The 23,349-nt window shown below is 55.9% G+C and overlaps 1 protein-coding gene across 3 annotated transcripts in view; it reads left to right on the plus strand.

The window, feature by feature from the left end:
- Positions 1 to 1,665: 1,665 nt before the first annotated feature.
- The window catches only part of GRID1 (glutamate ionotropic receptor delta type subunit 1), a 629,200-nt gene continuing 607,516 nt past the window's right edge, over positions 1,666 to 23,349 (plus strand). For 2 of the 3 annotated variants that reach the window (XM_031461022.2, XM_031461024.2), the window contains exons 1-2: positions 1,667 to 1,865; positions 4,067 to 4,222. In XM_031461022.2, the coding sequence (XP_031316882.2) occupies positions 1,787 to 1,865; positions 4,067 to 4,222 (235 nt within the window). In that variant the 5' untranslated portion in view covers positions 1,667 to 1,786. Of the gene's footprint in view, positions 1,866 to 4,066; positions 4,223 to 23,349 lie in introns of all 3 variants that reach the window. The other variant, XM_031461023.2, reaches the window with a different exon arrangement.

Consider the following 23,349-nt stretch of genomic DNA (forward strand, 5'->3'; position numbering starts at 1 on the left):
GCTAATCAGCATTCAGTGCCTGGAAGCCTCCCTTCCTTCTCCCTTGGTAACCCCCACTCAGCCTTTAGAACTGTCACCTCTTCCAGGCAGCCATCCCCTGGCTCTTCCTCCCACGCTAGGTCACAGCCCAGGACGTGCCTGTGCGTATATTGCACTCAGGGTCCTTGACACCTCTTTTAATGATCTGTTTAGGTGTCTGCCTCTCCTTTGAGTGGGGAGTTCCAGGAAAGCCTCTCTGAATCTCTCACGCCCAGCGCAGGGCCCTGATCAAGGCAGAGGCCTTGGGGGCAGGCCAGCAACAGGGCTCGGGGTGCTCCTGGGCTCGCTGGAGCAGCCTCTCCTAAGAGGCTCTGCCAGGCGCTCCCAGACCGAGAGCTTCATTGGAATCCCGGTCTGGGAAGGCTCAGTTGTCTCCCCGAAATCTTGAGTGTGCCACGTGCAGCCCACTCTGTCTGAAACTTGGTAGGGTGGGTGGGGGCGATGGGGCAGGGTGGCTACGCGTCAGGCTTGCCACCTCCTTCCAGGCTGGAGCCCAAACACCTTAACGCTATATCTGATGGTGGCGGCTGGCCGGAGGCATCCATGGAGCAGTGGAGAGAGCCCCGCTCTCCGCTGGCTACAAGAAGCAAGCTCTCCGCCTGGGCTTGCGCGTAAAGGCTCCGTGCAGGGTCGGAGTCTGAGCACGCGGGCCGCTTGGAAGGCTCCTCACGTCCAGGCGCCTCGGTCACGGATGCGCCGGTTTCCGGCCATGAATTGGGCTTCAGAGTCGGAGCCTCCTGCCCGACTCCCGGCTGAGCCCAGGGCAGCCGGGCGGGGGATGGGCGCCCGCCAAGGTCCGTGGGGCCAGCTAGGGTTCGAGCCCACAGCCGTGGCTCTGCTTCTGGACGTTTGGCCGTGGCGGGTCCCCTTTGGCTCCCCTTGCATCCTGGTGCCTGGCTCAGCGTCCTGCCCCATCTTTATCCTGCTATCCTTGGCCAGGCTCCGCGAGGGGCTCTTTGCCCAGGGCGGGGGTAATGGCGCGAGATGCTCGGCGGCTGAGGTTGGCGGGCGCCAGGGGTCTCCGGGAACCCCCGAGGGCATTCGGAGGCAGATCCTTCTTCATCCTCTCCTCCCTGGCGAACGGGGCCCGAGACCCTGGGCCGCCAAGTCTCTGCGCACCGCAGTCCCGGCGATTCCCCATCGCCCTGCCGGCCTCAGAGCGTCGCTCCAGCTGGGAGAGAGGGGCACCCGGCGCCCCCTCCGAGCCACGAGCGGGAGAGCGCCGCGCTGCGAGGCAGAGGCTCCGCAGTCACGTGGTCGAGAGGAGGGCGGAGGGGAGGGAGGCGGGCAGGGAGGGGAGGGGGAGCAGAGCCGAGGGGGAGGGGGAGGGGAGGGGGCGTCCTCCGCAGTTCGCTCCTCGCCGGGGCTCAGACACACAGCAAGCCCGGAGCCGCCGCGCCGGCCCGGCTGCTGCTGCCACCGCCTCCGCCGCCTCCGAAGCCTCCCGAGCCACGGGAAGCGCCCCCGCCGCCGCCGCCGCGGGCCGCCCCCGCCGCGCCGGCCTGGACTCGGGCTGTCGCGCCGCCGCAGCCACCACCGGAGCCGGAGCGGGAGCCTGACCGCGCTGGGCTGGGCTAGGCTGGGGCGGGCGCAGGGCGCAGGGGCGGGCACGCGGGGGAAGACGCACGGGCGGGCTCGGCTCTCCCGGGGAGCGGCCCGGGACTGCACCCGGACCGGCGCCTCCCCGCTCCGCGCTGCCCTCGGCCTCGCCCCGGGCCCGGGCGGATGAGCCGCGCGCCCGGGGGACATGGAAGCGCTGACGCTGTGGCTTCTCCCCTGGATATGCCAGTGCGTGTCAGTGCGGGCGGACTCCATCATCCACATCGGTGAGCGCGGCGGGCGGCGGGGTGGCAGGGCCGAGGCTGGGCGGGGGCCCCAGCGGCGCGGGGGGCGCGCGGCGTCCAAACTTGGCTGTTCCCTGGGCTGAGGGGCTCGGCGGGCGGTGCTCCCCCAAAGGGCCGCGCCGCGCCGCCCCGCGGAGGAGATGTGCATGGGCCGCGCCGCGCTCCCGCGGGCTCCCGCTGCTCCCCGTGGTTCCAATCCCCCCGCGGGGCCCGCGGCTTCTGCCGACACTTCGGGCTGCGGCTGCGGGGAACCTGAGGCTAGACGCACGTCCAGACCCGCGCCCGTGGCGGGGCCGTCGGCGGGGTAGGGCTAGCCCTTACTCTCAGCTCAGAGCAGCGTGGGGGCAGGGGGCGGACAGGGCCCGGGGTCTCGCCAAGTTGGCAGGGCAGGATCAAAGAGGCCCGACCGGAACCGTCCGTGAATGTGGGTGGGTGGGTGTTGTCAGCGTGTGTCGCTTTGTATGCACCTGGCACCGTGTTGGTGTCACTGTGAGAGGGCGTTGGGGTGTGTGGGGCCATCCAAGTCTGTGTTGGTGCGTGCACGACTGTCTGTCAGCCTGTCAAGAGTGGACACTGTCTGCCTGTTTCCCTGGTGTGTGTCTGTGTATTTCTTAGTGTATTTGTGGGAGTGTGTGTGTGCGTGTGTGTGTGTGTGTATCTGGTTGTGGCGATGGCAGCCTAATCCTGGACAGTCCCAGAGTTTCCCATGGCCCAAGTGTTGGGGGCTGGCAGATGGCCTGGGTGGTGGGAGCCAGAGGAGAAGCCTGGGCAGCGGTGTGTTGGGGCAGTGTGTGTGCGCGCAGGCTGAGCGGGATTTGACCAACGGAGGGAGAACCGGGAGAGAAGAGGAGACAGGAGAGGAGGAGGGGGCCGGTGGATGGGGAGTGTGTGGGAGTTGGTAGCAGCATGGGAGAAATCCCAGGAAGTTGGGCCGGGTTAGGGGATTGACAGTGGTTGCTTTTGGGGAACTCTTCTGCAGTAGCCTTTCCGGAAGTTGGGAAAGACCATCGAGCCCAGAGAAACTGGGGGTTGGGAGGTGTGAGAAGGCAGGAATGCTGGGACAGGCTAGGCAGGGATGTGAGGGGTGGTGAGGGACTAGGCCTGGGCTTGGTGTGCTGCAATTCCCCCGGCAGGGGCCGAGGCCAGTCCTGCTTCCCAGTGGTGGGTGGTGGTGGGGGTCGCTTGGGTCTTGGGTCTTGTGGTCAGCATTGCGGCTCTGGGTATAGCATGGAAGGGTACCTCCCTCCTCCTGCCCAGCCCCCAGCTCCCAGTATCACTGGGCCCAGCCCTGGGACTATGGTGAACCTCAGGCCTGGAGGAGAGGAAGGACTCCAGAGTTGTGCAGGCTGCAGGGCCAGGCTCTGGCGAGTCTGATGGATCTCAGCTGCAAGTGCACAGAGTCAGCCAAGGCGGTGCTAAGAACGCAAAGGGCCAGCCGGAGGCTGCCCGGGAGGAGATGTTCATGGTTCAAGAGCAGCTCCTTCTGGCTCCTCAGCCTTGCTGTGTCAGAAGGCAAGGTGTCCAGGGACATTCTCTTACCCACTGGACCCCCAGTGTACTTGGAAGAAGAAAAAGCGGGGAGGGATGGAGAACAGGAGGCAGAGCCCAGGCAGCCAGGCTGGGACTGAGCTGCCTGTCATCAGTCATCAAAAGCCCCTACATAACAAAGCCCCCTGACACAGGAAAGCCACTGTGGACCTGCTTGCTCAGCTCCATGCCAGCAGGGAAGAAGAAAGTCATCAGTCAGTTTTTGGGATGGGGACTGGGGTCATTGCCCTGCGGGGGGATTTTCTGGCTCCTAGGATGGCACTTACGGGGCCATGTCAGGGCATTTAGGAGCTGCCTGAGGTCATGCCAGCTTGGCTAAGTCCATTATGTGGGGGCATGGCTGGTACATGAGGTGGCTTGGTTTTGAGACACTTGTGTGACCTGGCGGCAGCATGTATCATGTGCATGTGTAACTCATGTCAACTGTGTTGGCATATGGGGGCGGGCATATTTCTGTGCTGGTGGACTGAGGAGAGCCTTAAACTATCCTATCTGGCTGGAACTCCAGCCCAGAACTCCCACCACCTGGCAACCTGCAGTCCTGCCAGCACCATGACCCAAGGGCCAAGGGTAGGAGTGAGGTGGGGAAGGAGAGCCCCTCTCTAGGCCTGGTCTTGACCCCTCCTCTCCTCCAGGTGCCATCTTCGAGGAGAACGCGGCCAAGGACGACAGGGTGTTCCAGCTGGCCGTATCCGACCTAAGCCTGAACGATGACATCCTGCAGAGCGAGAAGATCACCTACTCTATCAAGGTCATCGAGGCCAACAATCCTTTCCAGGCCGTGCAGGAAGGTGAGTGACCGGCCGCAGTGCCCAGGCTGGGGCCGGGGCCCGCCAGGCCGCGTAGCACTGGAGACCCGCGGGGTTGCGAAGGGCTGGGCCGCGCGGGGGGCCTCCTGTGCCCCTGGGCGGTCGCGGTGCTACGCACGGTGCGCGCTCTCTCCCCGGCCCACCAAAGCCGGAGCGCGGGGAGTGCTCCGCACCGCGGGGCTGGAGCGGAGAGCTTGTGAGCCAGCGAACTGGGCTCCTTGCGGGGCGTGTCCCGGGCTTATGCGGCTCGTTTTCAGCTCCGTGGGCTAGTGTGTGTGCCCAGCGCTGGCGGCGCAGGGTGTGCGGCTTAGGGCCGTCTTTGTTGTTTTTGAGTGTTTGTGGGTGGGCGTGTCTGCGCGCCCGGTATCTGGGGTGGTGCGCCTCTCCTGACCTGGATGGGCTGCTGTTTTCTTCGCTGCCGACCGAGGCGCGTCTGGCGCTCAAGCCCGTGGTCTGTCCTCTCCGGAGCACAACCCCGGACGTCATGCGACCCCTCTGTGCCTTGGCCCGCGTTTCTCGGCCTCATTCCTTCTCCGGCGTTTGGAGAAGCCACGCTCTCTCGCAATCCTCACCATGGGCGGAGGCTTCGCTGCCTGGGCCGGAGGTGGGCGCTGTTTGACCAGGAAAGGAGTGAAGTTGGGCCAGGCCAGGCTGCGGGGAAATCCTAGCCCGCGCCTGGGCCTGGGCCGGCGTGGTCCAGCCTCTGCCTCGGCCCGCGGGGGGCAACAAGAGTGCCTGGCTAAGCGCGTTTGAGAACGAAGCCCCTTAGCTTTTCCCTCCTCTCCGCTGCGCTCCCTCCCACTGGACGTGAGCCTGGGTTCTGGGACTTGGGTGTCTCCCCCATGATGCCTGCTTTCTCATCAAGGCTCTGATACCTGATATCAATGCCCCTAATACCTGCCCAGCCCAGGGCCCCCTTCCTCTCCTCTGCCCCTAAATCCATGGGTTTGACTCCAGGTCCTTATACCTGGAAATACTGAGGACAGAGGGCACCGCTGGTGGCACAGGGTACAGGGATTTCTCCCAGGAGGAAGTGACAGGACAGTGGGTGTACTGTGGAGGTGGGCTGGCTGAGGGCTCCAGGAAAGTTTTCTCTCTCCCCCCTCCCCCAGCCCCTCGCCCCAGAGACCTCCCCCTGCCCTGGGCTATATGTGGCTGCTGGTCTTTTGGGGACCTCCAAAGATAGGGTGACTCAGTGAAAGGTCTAATCCGAGTCTAGAAGTTCGGTGCTGGGGAGAACTTTGTGCTGGAAGGAGGTTTTGGGGAGCCTTCTATTCTTGAGTGTAGCAGAGGAGGAAGACGGCCCAGCTCTGGGGCCTGAAGGTCCAAGGATGTCTTGAGGTAGTTGTAAAAACCTGGAGTCCTGAATGTGTTTTGGGGGTGGTGGTGAGTGGGGTGAAGCTGGTGTTGTCTGTCATGGAAACTGCTGCTCCCAGATGTCCACTGATGTTCACTGAGATACGGGAGGAGGAATCCCTGTCCTTCTTTGATGTTAGATCATGCCCGACCTGCAGTCCCTGTCCCCACACACCCTGCCTCTGGATGTCTTTCTGGGTGCCCTTATTAGGAGAATTGCCACTGCTTGGGGTGGGCTCTAGCCAAGGGAGGACGGGGCCTCTTTAGGCGGGAAAGACCCTGGCTGGGGTGGGGATCTGTGGTGACCCAGGCTTTTCCAGTTACACAGCACAGTTTTCACAGTGTCTCTTGCTCCCCTGACAATGTACACACACACTTGTCTCTATGGACATTCGTTCTTTTTGAGCTCAGGAGCTGAAGACTCAGTTGGGAAGCACATATTTCCTGCTCCAGGGAGCTCACAGTGTGACAGCGATGCCACCTGTGTTCGCCATGGTGTTTTGGCCCTTCCACCTTCTCTGTTGACATACCTGGTTTCCGCTGACTTCCTCTCAGCTGTGTTGCATATTCCATGCTCACTCATTTTGCTCCGAATAATGCTGATCTCCATGCCCCTTCCCTGCCCCGCAGCAGGTCCCCAGAGACTGAAGATAATGCCTTTGCCCCGGGTTACAGTCTCAGGCAGGTAACACACATGGGTGAGCTGGGCAGCTGGGCCTGGAAGGACCCAGAGTGTGGGGTCTGGAGAGGTCTTCTCTGTCAAAAGCAGCAGCTGTTCCACAGCTTCAGCTGATTTTGTCATTTGGGAATGAAAATCCTAGTGTTAAAAATGTGCTGATTTTTTTTTTAAGAAGAGCCCCAAATCTGGACATTAGTGTAAAACCTGATTTCTAACTGTTGTCAACTGATCAAACAATTTCAGCAACACAGTACAAGCCAAAGAAAATGGAGCCATGGCCATTTAGCCTTCAAGCCCTAATGCAGTTTTGTCCTGGAGACACAGGGCTCTACCTGGGGCCCTTTTCTGGGTCTCAGTTTCCCTCTTTGTATAACTGGAAAAATGTCTCATTGGGAGGGTATAGCTCAGTGGCAGAGTGCATGCTTAGTGCACAGGAGGTCTGGGGTTCAATCCCCAGTACTTCCATTAAAAAAACAGACAAACAAACAACAAAACCCTAATCTCCCCCCCAAATAAATAAATAAAATATAAAAATTGAAAAAAAAAATCTCAGGCTCTAAGGATGGGTGGCTGACACAGTCACAGGAGGGTGTGAGAGTGCGTGTGTGCACATCCGAAACTAAAGAGCTGGATGCTGGTGGCTGACAGTTGTCTAGGCAGAAGAATACTGACCAGGGGTTGTTGGGCTGCCCTCTGCCCATAGGGCATATGCTGGTTAAAGTTGGCGGGCTTTCAACTGAGAAGCCACGTGGGCAGAAATCCACATTGTTATCTGTGACCTTTGGAAGCCCTGGGATGTTACCAGGGATGGGAGGAGCCAGCCCCTCGGGGGCCTTCAGGAGCGTAGAGCAGGGCACCAAGGCTCCTTTTCCCTGGCCTGAGGCTTGGCTAGGTAGGTGTTCAGCCCGCTAGGTGTCCTCTGTGCTCCGTAGGGTACTGTCCATCCTGTGGCTTGGCCCTGCTTGATAGATACCTCATCTCTCTCCTGGGCCTGGACCGTTAAAGAGCAGCAGAACATGGGTAGTAGGCACAGTTTTGCTGGGAAAGGAAAGGACTTCTTGGCTGGGGAGTGGCCAAGGCTTAGGGCAAAGGCAGACGGGTTCAGTCTCCATTGTGGACCCCCTGGTGGAGCTGAGATTGAGCTGAGGCTGCCCTATTTTGGCCTGAGAGGCAGCACCATGCAGGAAGTAAGAGCTTGGCTTCTGGAGCCCAAGAAATTGGGCTCAGATCTTGCTTGCTTCCTGTGTAGTGTGATCCTGGGGGAGGCCTGGCCCTGTTCAGAGCTTCTGTTCATGAGCCTGTTAAGAGGGAGCACTCACAGTACCCGCCTCCTGCGATTATTGGGAGGATTAAATGAGACGTGTATGAATCGTCTGTGGAAGGCTTGCGGTAGGTGTTCGGTAAACACTAATTCCCTCTCCGTTCCTTGACCAACTGCGAATCCATCTCAGCTTCTCTGGAGGCTGTTGGTATTTCCATTTGTTTCACTGCTTCAGCTAGTGAATTCCTTGAGAGCGGACCCTAACTGACCTTTTTATTTCCAGCTTTTTACTTTTTTCCTCCTGATTATAAAAGAAATGCCTTGCAACAATGAGCGTGAATTAATTTAAAAATGTACAAAAGGAAAAGGGCAATGCTTGCTCATTATCTAAAATGTGGAAGGTACAGGGAAGCAGCAAGAGACAGAACAGAATCATTCTACCACTGTTACTTCCTTCTAGTCTTTTTTCACTAGTCTTTTTTCACTGACTGAATTTCATAAGTGCTGAGAGATCCTATCCTGTTCAGTTGTATATTTTGAGTTTTTTAATTTTTCATTTATCATTGGCTTTTTTGGAAATCCCTATGAACTATTTGTAAACATTACTTTTAATGGCTTTGTATATTTTTCAATATTCAAAACAGCTTTTTTAAAGAAAAACAGTGGAAACATTTGTGCTGAGATATGTTTAAGTATTTAATGAAGAAAACAAGAAACTCAGCTTTGGCTTGCTGGTCCTAAGCTTTATACCTGCAACTTCTTCAGGCTGGTTTTGTACAAGCTTCTTACAAACTACCTTTAGAGGCAGTTGGTCTGTTGAATGTAAAAGATTGGATCACTTTTAATACAATATGCATTTGGTGAGGATTTAAAGTTAGCAAATGATAAACGGAAGTGATGTTTAAAACTCTAAAAATGTTGTATCTCAGATTTAGTTGGCAAAGTCCGTATTAACAGTAAGTGTGAAAATTTGTCTTCTAGATACTAGAAGAGATACTAATTTGTTAAATAAAAAAAATTTCATATTGCTTTAAAGTGCCTGCTGAAGGAAATGATTACATAAATGCATAAATGCATAAAAGAACTGGCTGAACACGAGTCTCCTCCGTTCCCAATATTACCTTTTACTGTAAGTAAAAGACTTCAGTTATTGACTATGCTGTAGATACATCTGTCATAGAGAGGAGAGATAACAATTTAGGGAAGAGGAAGAAAAAAGGAGCGTATGTGAGGCAATATTCCTTTTAGTTACAATAAGCACAAAAGTGTTTCAGGAAGACAAGGTAAAAACCATCCAAGTGTAGCTTGGTGTTCACAGAATAAACCAGTGAAACAATGAAATAAAATGAAAAGAAAGTGCAGTGAGTTTGTTGGTGTCTCTCTGATGGTCTTGATTGTATTATAGTGGGCGCTCTTAGGTGCCCTTCCCCTCGTGCTCCATGACATCTGCTAGATGGTCTCCCTCCTTGACACGTCTGGTAGCTTCCTCGGCTTCCCTTCAGAATGAGAGGTCCCGCTGAGGTTGAATTTTTGTAGCCCCTGCTGGCAGACCCATTGTTCTCTCTGGGAAAGGCTTTCTTTGGTCCCTGCCGGGAAGACACTGCCAGCATCTCCCTAGGTGTGACCTTAGTGTCATTAAAGACGCTTGCAGGCCCACCGCCACCATACCCATCCACTCGGCTGCATTATTTTTTCTCTTGGTGCTGGAACAAATTTTACCACAAATTTGCTGGTTAACAACAGACATTTATTATCTTATAGTTCTGCAGGTCAGAAGCCTGACGTGGGTCTCACTGGGCTAAAATCAAGGTGTCATCAGTGCCAATTCCTTCTGGAGGCTCTAGGAGAGAATCCATTTTCTTGCCTTTTCAGCTTCCGGAGGCTGCTTGCCTGCCTTTGCTCCTGGCCCCCTTCTTCCATCTTCAAAGCCAGCTGTGGTGGGTGGGGTCCCTCTCAGGGTGGGTCCCGTCTGTCCTCACACCTCCGCTGCCTCTGGTTCTTCTGCCTGCCTCTTCCCCGGACCCTTGTGATTGCATCGCCCCCCCCCCCCCCCCCGCCGATAATCCCGGCTGATCTCCCTGTCTCCAAGCCAGCTGATAAGCAACCTTAATTCCACTACAACCTCGATTCTCCTTTGCCATGTAGCCTGGCATGTTCCTGGTTCCAGGATGAGGATGGGGATGTCTCTGTGGGCCTGTGGGTGCCTGTTGTGGCCAGGGCGTGCTGTGACCCTTCCCTTTCTTCCGCACGGTTGGCTGCCCTCTTGCTTACTGGCTGGCATCCTCTTGTCACTTGGGGTGTATGGCCATGGTTCCCTGTCTATCAGACTCGCTCTGGAGGTGGCACACTGTAAGCCTGCAGGCCTCTACAGACTTACCTGTGCTCTCCCACGACACCCTGACTTCCTTCCCTGGGCCTGGAACCTGTCTGTGCCTAAGGAAGATCCTAGAGGAATGTGCTTTGTGAATAGCCAGACTGTTTCAGTCTGTGCCACCCATGCAGGGCCATGTCCTCTGTTTCTTTGAGGTTGAGTTCTCCAAACCCCCTTCCTCTCCCCATCCTCCACCCCATTCACCTAGAGCCCAAGGCCGGGGTCCTTTCAGAGGTAAGGCTGCCACCCAGGGGCTCTTGCCTGTGACGCTTCAAACCAGAAGATGGCTGTGGCTGTGACTGCAGGTGCTGATGGCCACTCAGTAGAGCTGGGCTGGGGACGGACGGGGAGCCATCTGGTCCCCTCTCTGGATTTCTTACAAGCCTGTGGCTCTGTAAGGGAATAACTGCCCACTTCCCTCATCTGAACTAGCAGGCTTCAGAGTTTCCCCTCGTTCTAAGGTCACACACAAGCGTGCACACAGAGACACACACACACACACACACACACACACACACATTTTATAGACTCTACTCCTGCCCTCCCCACATCCCCATATTTTGGTTCTAAAAGCTCCCTTTCAGTATCTCTAATGCCATGTCCTTGTCCCCAGATTGGGAGGTTGGATGTAGCTGGCAGTGAATAGGTGGGCAGCCTATGCCAGGCATGTGGGGAGGAGGCCACGGGTCTAGTGAGACACTTGTCCTCATGCTGCCTCTGAGCTGCCATTCTTCCCCTTCCTGGTGACATGGGAACTTTAACAACGTCCCTGTCTAGAGCGGAGTGGGGGCCATTTCTCCAGGTTTCTCAGCCTTAGGTGTCCTCCTTAACACTCAAAGCCGCATTGTGGAAGGGCCAACAGACTGTAGTTGCCAGGTCAAAAATCCCCTAGCCTTGTCCCCTCCAACATCCATCTCCTCTCTTTGCACAGCCTTTTCACTACCCAGAAAATGCTGTCACCTAAAAACGTGGAACAGTGAGTCTGTGCTGCTTATTTCCAAACCATTTCTAACCCAGCCTGATCCCTGGATGTGAACCATTTTAGACTTGACAACCCAGGGAAGAGCCAGTTTGTCCCTACTCTTTGGTTTTGTTCTGTAGTTCCTTTTGTATCAGTCAGGATAGAGTAAGTTATGCTGTCATAACAAATACTCTCCAAGTCTAGTGGCTTTAGCATAGCACTCATTTATCTCCTGCTCATGCTACTTGTCCATCGTCGGTCAGTTAGGAGCTTGGCCCATCATGATCACTCAGGTTACATATTGCTAGTTGCTATACTAGAGGGAAAGAGAGCTCTGGAGGGTCTCCGCCTGGATGTGACACATATCACTTCTATTTATAACTAGTCATGTGGTTCCAACTAGTCTTAAGGGATCCAGGAAGCACAGTCCTGCGATCTGCCTAGAAGGAGGAGAACGAAATATTTGGTGAATGACACAAATATCTACTACCCAATTCACATCAAAACAGCCCTCCCATTTCCTTGCTGACTCATTAAAATGACAACAATGAAACAAACAAACAAAAAAACCAAAAAGAATTGTAGGCACTGAATCCTGGTTGGACCAAATGCGTGGCTCCTGTCAGTTCCCCTTTGCCCACTTGTTTACTTGTGCCCCTGCTCCAGAAAGCACTGGGCAGCCCTTTGGTGTAGTGGGTAGTCAGGAACCCTGGGTCCTCAGCCCCGCCAGGCTCTCAGGAGAGAGCCAGTCTTGTATCTACCAATCCTGTCCTCTGTGAACTAGGGTCTAGACAGGCCCAGCTCTCAGATGACTTGGGCTCAGCGCTTCCTAAGTAATGAGGTGAAGATTGGCATTCCAGCTCGTCTGGTGCTGGCACCAGCACCCATGGGCCCCTACCGCTGGGCTTCAGCAAGCCTGCACTTCCTGTGGACTCAGCAGGCCTCCCTGTGACCCTGTTTATTCTTACAGACACCTCCTGCCCCCACTTCCCACACAGCAGCACTTCTCTGTCTTGCTGCAGCATTGGGCTGGAGTGGAGACTCACCTCTGCCACGGGCTGTCCTGTGACAGCTCCCCTCTCTGGGAGTCTGGCTTCTCTCAGAGGCATGGGGCTCAGGAAGGCATCTGGGTCTGTGTTCCATATCCCATCAGTTGGGTTCTCTAAGACCTTCCTCCCAGCCTATGAATAGCCAGTTTCTGGCTGATGGCCACAGGCTGGGGAGAGAGAGACCCTGGGTTCTCCCTTCTGGGCCGGAAGCACAGGCAGGGTAGCTGGGAGGTGATTAGATGGCCCTCTTCTATCTGTTTCTGGGCCCAATCTGTGGGCGGGGCAGACTCCCAGCGGGTAAAGCTGGGAGCTGCCCACTGGGATCCAGGGCGGTCCTCATCCCAGGCTGTGCCTCGTCCTCCAGCCAGATCTGGGGCATATGGCCCTGACTGGCCTTGTCTACCAAGCTTGCTTCCCTTACATTAGTTCTTTGCCAGACCCAGCAGACACAGCCAGATGCTGCAGCTCTGTCTCTGCCTGCCCTGTTCCTGCTTCTGCTCCCAGCAGTGCTCGGCCTGGCCCTGCCGTGCCTCTGCATGAGAACAGACGTGGCGTCCGCAAGCCGATGGGGTGGGGGTGGGGATTGGGCAAGAGTCTTGCTGCTGTCACATGCAGACTGGGGTTCCCGATCCTGCTCTGTGTCTCACTCTGGGCAGGTTACCACAGTTTTCTTGAGTGGAAGTTGGGGTTAATGACACAGAGGACCCTGGGACGGTCAGTGGAGGAAATGCACTAAAAAGCCCAGTTAAGGGCCAGGCACAGAGGTTGAGATGGTTGCTGTAGTGCCAACCTGAGTGGTCCCAGGGGACTCTTGGCCTCTTTCCACTTCCTGACCTGGGCTGGGCAGGCTCTCCCAAGCCCTGCCCCATTTAGGGGAGCTGAGAGTTGATCCTGGCCTTGCTGGTGTCCCAGAAGAGTAGGGAAGCAGGTTAATATTGATGATGTGACTCACATGGAGGCTGTCTGGAGCCACTGGTGTGGGCTGGGGCTCTGGGAACCTATAGCCCGTCGCTGCATGGAACTGCAGTCTTGCTGGAGCCTTACTGTTATGAGTGCGCATCGGGGCCAGAACACAGCCAGCCTGGCCCAGCCCCCGAGCAGCCTGCTGTAGAGCCCATAACTTGCTCTATTTGGCGGGCAGGGGTCAGGCAGAGCCTGGTTCAAATCCCAGCTCTGTGACTGATCTGCTGTGTGGTCTTTAAAGGTCGCTTGCCCTGTCCAAGTCTCAGTTTCAGTGTCTGTGAAGTGGGGCTACCTCAGGGTTGTGGTGATGGATCTAGAGAGGTGATGTACGCATGGCAGGAAGGAGGCCACTGGTCAGCAGCTGTCCACTGGGTCGCCCAGCAGAGGTGTGCTGAGCCCTGTGCTGGGGTTAAGGGTGTGGGTGGTGGCACACTGTACCCTAAGTAGCCCTTGGTTCTCTCTGTGTCCTGGCTACCATTTGCTCTGTTCTCATGTTCCCTGGACAAGGGTGCATGACTCTCCTTGGTCTCTGGGCCCTGCCTGGGTCTACCAGCCCCCAGGTCAGGGCAGAGACATGGACCCCGCTGGCTAGACACCATCCTCCCTGGGCCCTTGGCTAGAGCTCTTGGCTCAGCCTGTTCATGTGCCAGCCCTGACAAGGCCTGAGCTGAGCCCCTGCAGGCTCGGCCCAGGCCTGGCCTGGCAGGCGGTCTCCATGCTCTCTCCTCCCCATGCAGCCCTTCTGCTCTGTGCAAAGGCAGAGGCATTAGGTCTTGCCTTAGCTCTGCTCCTGGACTGGGGCTGGGGGCTTTTTTCCCATCCTTTTGTCTAAGTACCCAGAGGCCTAGGAGGAAGGGTGGGGCCACAGTCTGGGCCCTAGTCTGGGCTCCAGGCCCAAAGCTCTGAGACCTGAACTCGGCACTGGACTGGGCTTCTGGGGCTTGTCTCAGTGGTACCCATTTTGGGAGGCCAGTGCCAGGTGCTGAGGGGCCCTGAATTGGCTCAGCCCCAGGGTCCTGGCTGCCTTCCCTGTCATGGCCGCAGACATCAGGTGCTGCTCCCCCTCAGCCCTGGGTGATTCCAGGGCCCCTGCCCTCACTTGCCTCTCCCTCCCTCCCGGGCTCTTACTGAGGGGGTTGGCCCCCCAGGGCCTCAGGGCCCACACGTGTGGGATGAGATCCCTGCAGCTCCGAGGGCCATTACACTGGGATACACTGACCTGAGGCTCTCTCCACCCCTCAGCCCTTTAAATGTTTAAAGACAGCCACTGTGCCTGCAGACTTTTTCAGGCTTCACACCCTGCAGCCTGAATATTTCTCACTTGGTTCTCTTTTTGATATGTTGATTTTGTTCCTGCCCCTTTTAACACACAGCATCCCTGATGTCTCCTGACAAGGGATTTAACTTGCTGACCTCAGCTTTACCACCCATAAAATGGGGACAGTGGTACCTCCCTTAACAGGTTGTCTCAAAGACCAAATGAGGTAATAACAGTGGAGAACTTACCTGGTGCCTGGCACTAAAGAGGCGCTCAGGAAACAGGAGCCACAGTTACTGTCCTCGTGATGTCTGACCAGTGCAGAGGGAGAGGCATGGTCACTGCTGGTCCTGGATGCTCTGCTGACTCTAATGAAGCCCTAGTGAGTACTCCTGCTATGGGGTCTGGGTGAGTCTCAGGTCCTTGAGTCCAGGGCTTTTGCCCAAGAAAGGGTGATGCATCAGAGAACCCCTCCTGGAGCCTGTGCAGGTGACTGATTCCAGTGTGTGACTTCACACCTGCTCCTTTAAAGTCCAGCCTGCTCAGAGCTTGTGAGTCTCACTCATGCCTTCCAGAGGGTTGCCTCTCCTTCCCAGCCCTGAGCCAGCCCGCAGGGTGTCTGTGTCTCTCTTACCCACCTCCAAAATGCTCGGCAGGCTGGGCCTGGGCCAATCCCGCTGCTCGGCTCCCCAGCTTACTGCGTGGCTCCACATGGGGTCACTGGCCAGTACGCGTGGGACACGGCATCTTATCTGTGGGGAATCACTGATGTACCACTAACGGCTGCATTTCTGCCCCAGACTCCATCCTGTGTTCTGTTTCTACCCATGTACGCTCTATATATGGACTTTACAGAATCACAGCACATAGGGTCTTCTAGAGCCTGGACTCCAGGCTGTCCATTCCTCCTTCCTTCACTGTAGAAGCCTTGTGGGCAGTCACCTGGGTGGCCCCGGGAGCCAGCCCAGGAACCTCACTGAGGGGAGGAATGTGGAGTGCTTGGCAGCTGTGGTCTAGTACAGGCTCCTGGTGATGGCCTGTTAAAAAGCGGAGGCATCTCTCAATACCCATTGTCTATGGACCCCTGTGCCCAGGGCTGTGTGAGCATCGTCTCGGGGAGTGTGGGGGAGTATACAGAGAGCAGAGGGAAGCAGGGGTTGCTTCGGAAATGTGAAGGAACCTCGGAAGCTAAGCAGGGTTGGGCCTGGTTAGTACTTGGATGGGGGAAACGTGAAGGATTGGTAGCCGAGCCGGCATTCTCCCTGTTCCTTGCCTGCCCTCCCACTATGCACGTGACCCTCCCCCTATCTCAGACCTTTGTCCAGTTCTCACCACCTCCACCGCCACGTCCCCAGCCTCAGCCTGAATCCCTGTGGTCACTTACTGTTCCCTGCCTCTGCTCTCCCTTCCAGGCCTCTGTCCATGCAGCAGCCAGCGTTACCTGAAAAATTAATTCAGTCACCTCCCTCTCCTATTGAAACCCTTCAGTGGCTCCTTGCAGTACTGAGAATAAAATCCAGACCCTTTGTCAAAGCCTGCAAGCCACCAAGTACCCTGACAAGGGCTGAGCTCCCCTGCTTCACTGCCGCCACTCCTCTTGACATCTCTGCTTCAGCCACCTTGACTTTCTTCCTGTATCTCCAACAGGTGAAGCAAGCTCCCACCCCGGGGCCTTTGCACATGCTGTCCACCCCCACCTGGAAGGCTCTTCACATGATAGGCTCTTCCTCAGCCTCAGCTATTCCTCAGATCTCACCTCCTCAGAGAGGCTCCCCTTGGCTCCAAGTAGGGCCCCTCCCATTCCCTGACAAAGCCTTCTTTTCCTTCTTTGCCAGCTTCCCCACCTGCAATTATGTTATTAGTTTATTTGTGAGGAGCATCAGGTCTGTTGAGGGCAGGGACTCGTCTGTCTCATTCACTGCTCAGTTCTTAGAGCCAAGCCTGGTGTGCCGTGGGTCATGGGTGCTCAGTAAAAGCCCCTGGATGGATAATAGGACAGACGGACAAATGGGACCTCAGTTCTGTGAGGCCCCCTCAAGCTCAGGGTCTTGCCTTCATGCTCAGAACCACTCAGGGCCCCACAGCATGTGGGGCCTGCAGGCTTGTTGCATTTATAAGCAGCCCCGTCCTGCCACCTTGTGCCAGCCTTTCTCTCCTGGTCAGCTTCTGGATTTGAAGATCTCCCTCCTGGCAAGAAATGATAGGAGCTGATGGCACAGCCTCTCCCTGGCAGTGGCCACTTCCGTGGGGGATGCCAAGGCCCAGCACAAAGGCTACAGTCACAGTGGGGGTGTTTTCCATGCTCACCAGCTGGAGCGGGGAGTAGTTTTGGGGGACCCATTTGTGGAAGGTGTTTCCCCACCTGAGCTGTTCTGTCAGGAACTCAGGGCCGTTGGCCTGTTCATCCCCTCTGACGCGTGCCTGTGGGGCTGGGAGAGGGTGGTGAGGGAAGGGAGGTTCCCCAGGGGAAGCAGATGCTCGCCCTGGGCTCCAGGTGCTGGCCTTGGGGTCTGCGTGTGCTGATTGATGCCTGGGTGTTGGGTGTGAGCAAGGACTTGGGTTCTTCCAGATTCACTCTTTTTTTTTTTTTAGTTGAAGTGTAGTTGATTTACAATGTTGTGTTAGTTTCTTTTGCATAGCATAGTGATTCAGTTATATACATATAGAATTTTTTTCACTGTAGGTTATTACAAGTTAGTGAGTGTAGCTCCCTGTGCTCTACAGCAGGACCTTGTTTATCTGTTCTGTATGTAGTAGTTTGTATCTGCTCATCCCACACTCCCAATTTATCCCTCCTCTCTGCTTTTCCCCCTGGTAACTATGTTAGTTTTCTGTGTTTGTGAGTCTCTTTCTGTTTTGTAAAGAAGTTCATTTGCATCTGGGTTTCGATTCTTGTTTCCCACCTGGGAATCCTCTGGTGTGCTCGGGAGCCCGCCGACTCTGGCCTCAGTCTCCACATGTGTGAAATGGGGATGGGAAGGGGAAGGGGGAGGGAGAGAGGAGCAACTGGAAGTGTGGGGTCGGCGAGGCTGGCTGCTCGAGCTTGGAAGGGTGGGCACTGCCGACCCCCCCCACCCCCGCACCCCTGCAGCAGCTGGTGAGCGGAGCCCATTTGCAAAGATGTAGCCGCCAGCCCTGCCACATTGGCCTCTGAGGAAGCAGGAATTAGAAGCCTCCTGGTGAGCCAGGGCTGAAGGGGCTTTGAGGCTCTGCAGTTGTTAATGATGGAATCCTCATCAGGAGCAGCCCGCAGAGCGTGGCTGAGGGTCTGACTGTGTTAGCTCCTGGAACGTCATTAAAGCGAGGACAGTGGGTCTGTGATGAGTATCAGCGCCCGCTGAGCAGTGCTGGCGAGTGCTCCAGGGGAACGTCTAGATGGCGGGGTGCAGCTGGACAGGGACTACATGCCAGCTCTGCTCCAGCCTTGCCTCTGGGACATTCTTCAGGAAGCCCTCCCTGGCTACTCTGTTCCCTGAGGGGGCTGGAGCCTTCTCTTTGCGGCCATGCCATCCCGCCCATCTCCCCACATGTCTTAGGGGTTGCCTGTGGGGTCTGGGAGCACAGGCACCATATGTGTTACCTCTCAGGATTCCCAGCAATGCAGGGCCAGAGCAAGTGTTTGTTGAGTGGCTGTGTGACTGTACCTGTGGCATGTACATGTGTGGGCCTGCAAACACACAGGAGTGCTTGCCTGTGTGTTCAGGTGAGCTCACTGACATAACACCTGCAGATGGGCTGAGACCTTGGTGGTGGGTGGGTCCAAGGGTCATCTGCTTAGAGAGCCCCTTCCTGTCAGGACCCCACTAAGACAGTGACAGGGAGACTGAGCTATGGTGCCCTGGGGTGTGTGGAGAGTTTCTGCCTCACATGTCTGGGAGGAAGCGGTTGCCCCCATGTGTGCTTGTGGGACTGCTAAGTTGGACCATCTGAGAATAACACCCCCGAGCCTCACACCAGGGAATCCCGCCGAGGGTCTGAAATCTCCCTCTGTGTTAGTTATATTAGTCATATGGGTGTCAGGAACAACTGTACCAGCCTAAGCAAGTAGAGATATTTATCAGGCCATATAATGGAAAAGGCCTCAGGTTGTGTAACTTCAGGCATGGCTGGATCCAGAGGCCCAAATAGTACCCTTGGGACGTCGCCTCCGTTTCCTCACCCTGTCCCTGCCTTCCCGGGGGTGGGCTTCCCTCCCAGGCAGCCCTATCCGTTCAGAGCCCCCAGAGGCTCCCAAGGTCCCAGAATCGCTGCTCATGGGCCTGGCGGGGAGACAGTCTCCTCCGGATCAGTCCTGGTGCCAGTGGAGTGGAATGTTCTGGGGCCGCCCCAGTCCGTGGGCTGAGAGTGAAAGGGGCAGAGCGGACATGGGTGGGGTCACCTGAAGAAGAGAAAGGAAGCTGGGTCCACACAACACCAGCGTGCCCTCCGCCTTCTGTTTGCTGCCTCTGGAAGTGAGAGCGGTCATGCATCATGGGGCTTCTCTGCCCATCCCCAAGGTGCTCTGGGGATCGGGGTTGGACTGGAAGCTGTGGGGCCACACCTGGTGACTGGACAGTGGGCTCCAGGAGACCTCAGACCTTGAGGACTTGAAAGCTCTCTGGTGCAGGTGGGGTTAGGAGGGAAAGAGCCAGGCTTTGAGCTCTGTGCTGTGCCCATGGGGGCAGGGAGGAGACCTGATGCGGGCTGGACAGTGTGGGAAGGCTTCCTGGGGGAGGGACACATGCTGGCCCAAAGGTCAAGAGGCTTTGAGTAAAGGAACTGAGTGCTTCAGGCATGTAGGAAAGAGTGAGCCGAGCTGTGGGTGGCATTTGTGGCAGTGAGGGAAGTGTGGGGACCAGCCTGGTGGGGTGGGGGTGGGAAGAGGGGAGGGAGCTTGGGATCTGACCCCCTCCCCTCTGGGTGTCCTGAGGGTCCCCGTGGTTGTGGTGTGACCAGAACCTCCCTTCACACCCCTAAGTCCTGAAGGGAGGAGGACCTGATGGCGAGGAGGTGGAGCACACTGCTCTGTGGCCTCCTGCAGGTCCTGGGGTGTCTGCGGTCCTTCCCCTCACTGTGTGTGATGTCAACGTCCTGTTTCCAGGAAGGGGGTGGGGCGGTGGGACTTGGCCTTACACACTGTGCCCCAACTTTATATGTAGCCACAATCCATAACCTTGGCCCCAGACTCAGCCTTTTCCACCTGGGAGGGTCTTTCCTATCCCCACACCCTGTTGTGTGCAGGGCTCTCTGCTGCCTTCTGGATGGCTCATTTGTGGTCACCCCTGAGAGCTCACTCAGGTGCTGAGGGAGGGGAAGAAGTCCTAGGTTGGCAGTGAGAGACCTGGCTTTGCCCCGTACCCCAGGCCAGCTCTGCTCATCCTTCTGTCTGGTAGGGACTCTGCCCCAGGCTACCATGGACCCTGGGGGGCTGGACTGACCATGGAAGAATTAGGAGTGCAGGAGGCAGCTGCCTTAACAACAAGGGCTCCCGCGTCCTCCTGGGCAGTTTTTGTCCTGCTCTGAACCACTAATTGAATAGAAATCCTCCACACCATGAGGCAGGGCTCTCTTGGGCTCTGCCTAATCTCGTTAGGAAGTCCCCTGACAGTCTCATTAGGCGGCTGGCTGATCTGAGAGGTTTGTCTCTGCCACGGGGTGGTCAGGCCCCTGAAGTCTGGACCTGGGATCAGGCCCCTACCCTGCTGCCCTCTAAACACAGGCTTAGGCAGAGGTGAGGCTGCGTAGCTCTGCTGGCCACCAGCAGTCCTTACTCAATCGGTTACGGTTTGCTGGACTTAATTACTTTAAAATTATTAACTTCAGTTGGAGAAAGCAGGCGGTAGGGGTCGAGGAAGAAATAGGAGCCTCCTTAGGGGCATGAGGCTGGGCAGGCTGATGGGATGGTTTCTAGCTGGGCCAAGACCACTCTCTGGAAAAGCTCAAGCAGGTCATCCATCCTGCCTGCTGGGTGTGGCAGGGACAGACAAGTAGGCTAAGAGTATGATCTATGCTACAGGAGAATGAAGCCAGCCCAGGAGCCCTGGGCGCACAGCTGGGGTGCCTAACCTAGCCTGAGCTTGGGAGCAACCACGGAGGGCATCCTGGAAGAAGTGACTCCTGAGCTGAGTCTTGAGTGGGCAATGGTGGTTGGTCAGGTGAAGAAAGGGAGGCCGGCACTCCAGGAGGTATAACAGCTTACGCAAAGGCTCAGAGGTATGGGAAGGCAGGCTCTGTATGCTGTCCAGGGTTGCTGGGCATAGATGGAGGAGGAGGCTGCTGACAGCCTGGCAGGCCTGCAGGGATCTTAGCACTTCCTTTCTGTGGTCCTGGCCTCTGCAGCAGGCACTGGGAGCAGGCTGTAGACCCTAGAGGAGACGTCGGGGCCCAGAGCTATATACTTAGATCTAGGGGAAAGACTCATGGGGGTGGGAAAACCCAAAGGGACAGTCAGGTCCCTACACTCCCTTCCCCCTGTGGGGCTCCGTGCTCTGGGCTCAGGGGCCGAGGATGGAGGCTTGTCCTTGAGAGTGGAGTGCACCCTGCTTGAAGGTTTCAGGATTTCTGCATGATGTGGCCCATCCCTGTAGCCTAGCTCCTGCCTTCCATTCCCACTACTACCTGGTCCCCCATGGGGAGGGGGAGAGGAGGGACAGGCTGCCAGGCTATTCTGGGGGTACTGCCTGGCTCCCATTCAGGTGGGGAGACAAAGGCCCAGAGCCCCAGTTTCCTGCTGGTGGGTGTGGTAGCCCTGCTCCTGTCTTTGCAAGCTGGGCTGTTCTCAGAGTCACTTTATTACATATGCTGTTAAGACGGTGATAACTTAAGCATCCTTGCATTTCACAGCTGCTAAAGCTAGAGGCCCTCTGCCCAAGCCCAAACCAGAACCCGGGACCCAGGCGGATGTGCACTTTGGAACATGTTCTAAAGGAACAGGAAGCTTGAACCAGGGAAGCAGGGAAAGCGAGTGCAACCTGGGCATTGCCCCACGTGGGGCTTATTCTCACTGGGCCGTCCAAGAAGCTGTGCAGACTGTCTGCCTCTTGTCCTGTCCTCCTGGCGAAGGGGGTGATTAACCACCAGCCCATCCCAGGTGAGAGTATCCTGCAAACATCCCCTCCCCAGCTCTTCCAGGCTTGCACAGCTGCTTTAGCTGGATAGGCTCCAGTGGGTGCCTCGTGTGGTGCCATCAGGGGGCCCTCTGGCAGGGGAGGTGATGTTGCCGTGGTACACCTGTGTGCAGCTGGTCACCATAGCAACAGGTCTAAAGGTGGGGTGAGAGGATGTGACATGGGCCACAAAAGTTGTCTAGAGACTCAAATTCTGCCAGACTTCTTAAAATGGCCTAATGGTGAAGTTTTAGGCATCAGGGCAGGGACCTCCCTGATGTCTGGAAGTCATATTCTGTAAACATACTTTGGTCCCCAAAGGGGCTGGTGTAGGAGAGACTGGTACCCTGATCTCCCCCCGATGCCTGATGGCATCACTAGACCTGGATGGCCTCAGAGGCAGCAGCTAGCTCTTGTTCGTCCCTGTTCCTCTCCCAGCATGGGGCACATGAAGGTTCCTGGTCAGTTCTGATTGGCGGAGGCAGGGTGGGGCAGTTGGGAGTCCCTGAATGGACTCTCACATTAAACAATAACCTAGCTGACCTTGAATCCCTCCTGTGCCTCTCGCTGGCTGTGTGATTCAGAGCAGTAATTCCACTTATGTTTCTGAGCCTCAGTTTCTTCATCTATAAAAATGGGAACACTTACATCTACCTTGAAGAATTGTCTATAGAGTTCAAAGGAATGGTATATATACCGGGCATGCATATAGTAGGTGCTCATTTATTCCTTGCCCGCATGTCTACCAAGGGGTGACTCTGTGCCACCCACTGTGCTGGGCATGTGTGAGCACAGCAGACCCAGCCCCCATCCTCAGGGATCTCAGACAGGTGTCATTGCCCAGGCTGCGCCCCGGGGATCCCGATTTCACAAGCCAGGGGACGGCCAGGCCCGGGTGTTCTGTAAGAGCTTCCTGGGTGGCACTAATGTGCTGTGGGGCCTGCCTGTCATCACCGGCCCTTAATGATGGAGAGGGATGCTGAGGCTGGGCCCAACCTCCCAGATGCCTTCCTGCCTCCCAGGAGGTAGCTAATGGGGGTGCTTATCGCCATAGATCTCCTTCATTACAGTTCTCCCTGTGCTTCTGCAGTCCAGACTGTGTTCAGAAATGCACACCTCTGCTCCACAAGGAGGTGTCCCTGGCTGGGCCATGAACTGTCATTTGGTCCATCCCCCTGTCTCAGGCCCCTTGGTTTCCCTCCCCAGACACTGGGCTCTGGATTTCAGAGAGGACAAGGAGAGGCAGGCATCACTAACTCTGGGGCTGGGGTCTCCAGAAAGGACCTTCCCATCTTGGCTGACTTGGGGACCACCTCCTTTCCCAGTTTGGGGGCCTCAACCACCAGATGCTCTGTACGCCCAGCAGCTCGGAGCTGAAGATGGCTCACATTGTCTGTAAGGAATATTTCTCTGCAAGGAGTATTTTGTCTCATCTTATCAGTAAGGTGAAGCAGTGAAGCGGTGGTACGTGTGCGTTCTAATTTATAATTTTACAGTAATTTAAAAAAACTCAAGATACTGGTTTTCTTTCCATTAGTGAGATAGTGCCAGGCAGTAAAGCCCCCTGTCTTCCTATAATCGGATTTAAATTGTTTTAATTATACAGCCCATATTCTCCCAGTAACATACCATCTCTGTGAGTTAATGGGCTTTGAAATCTCCCTTTGTTCTATGCGCTGTAGATACAGATTTTTTTGGGTAAAATGATTTATTTTATATATAGAAACTCAGTAAATTAGCTATGAGGTAGCTTCAGATGAGTATTGTGAAGTTCTGTTATGTCAGAAGAAGGCAAATAAATGTCTACAGAAAACCCAGCCCAGATTCCTAGATGGAATTCTCAGCATCTCTCTGTCTCCGGAACAAGGTTTTAAGAGGACAAGTGATGCGCAGAGCTATCAGCACTGCTCTGGCTGCAGCAGAGAGAACATATAAAGTTCTCTTCAGTCAGGCTGTTAGAAAGGGAATATTCATTCATTCATTCATGCATTCATTTCCTCAGTGCCCACTGTGGGCTTGGCCCTGAACTTGGGGATACACAGCAAGGGAAGCTATAATCTTTATCCTTTAAGAGCTGGTGCTTTCCAGAGAAACAAGCATTTCTGTATATGACGCTCAAATAAGAG

This window comes from Camelus dromedarius, chromosome 8 (assembly GCF_036321535.1).
Source record: "Camelus dromedarius isolate mCamDro1 chromosome 8, mCamDro1.pat, whole genome shotgun sequence".
Classification (NCBI taxonomy): domain Eukaryota; kingdom Metazoa; phylum Chordata; class Mammalia; order Artiodactyla; family Camelidae; genus Camelus; species Camelus dromedarius.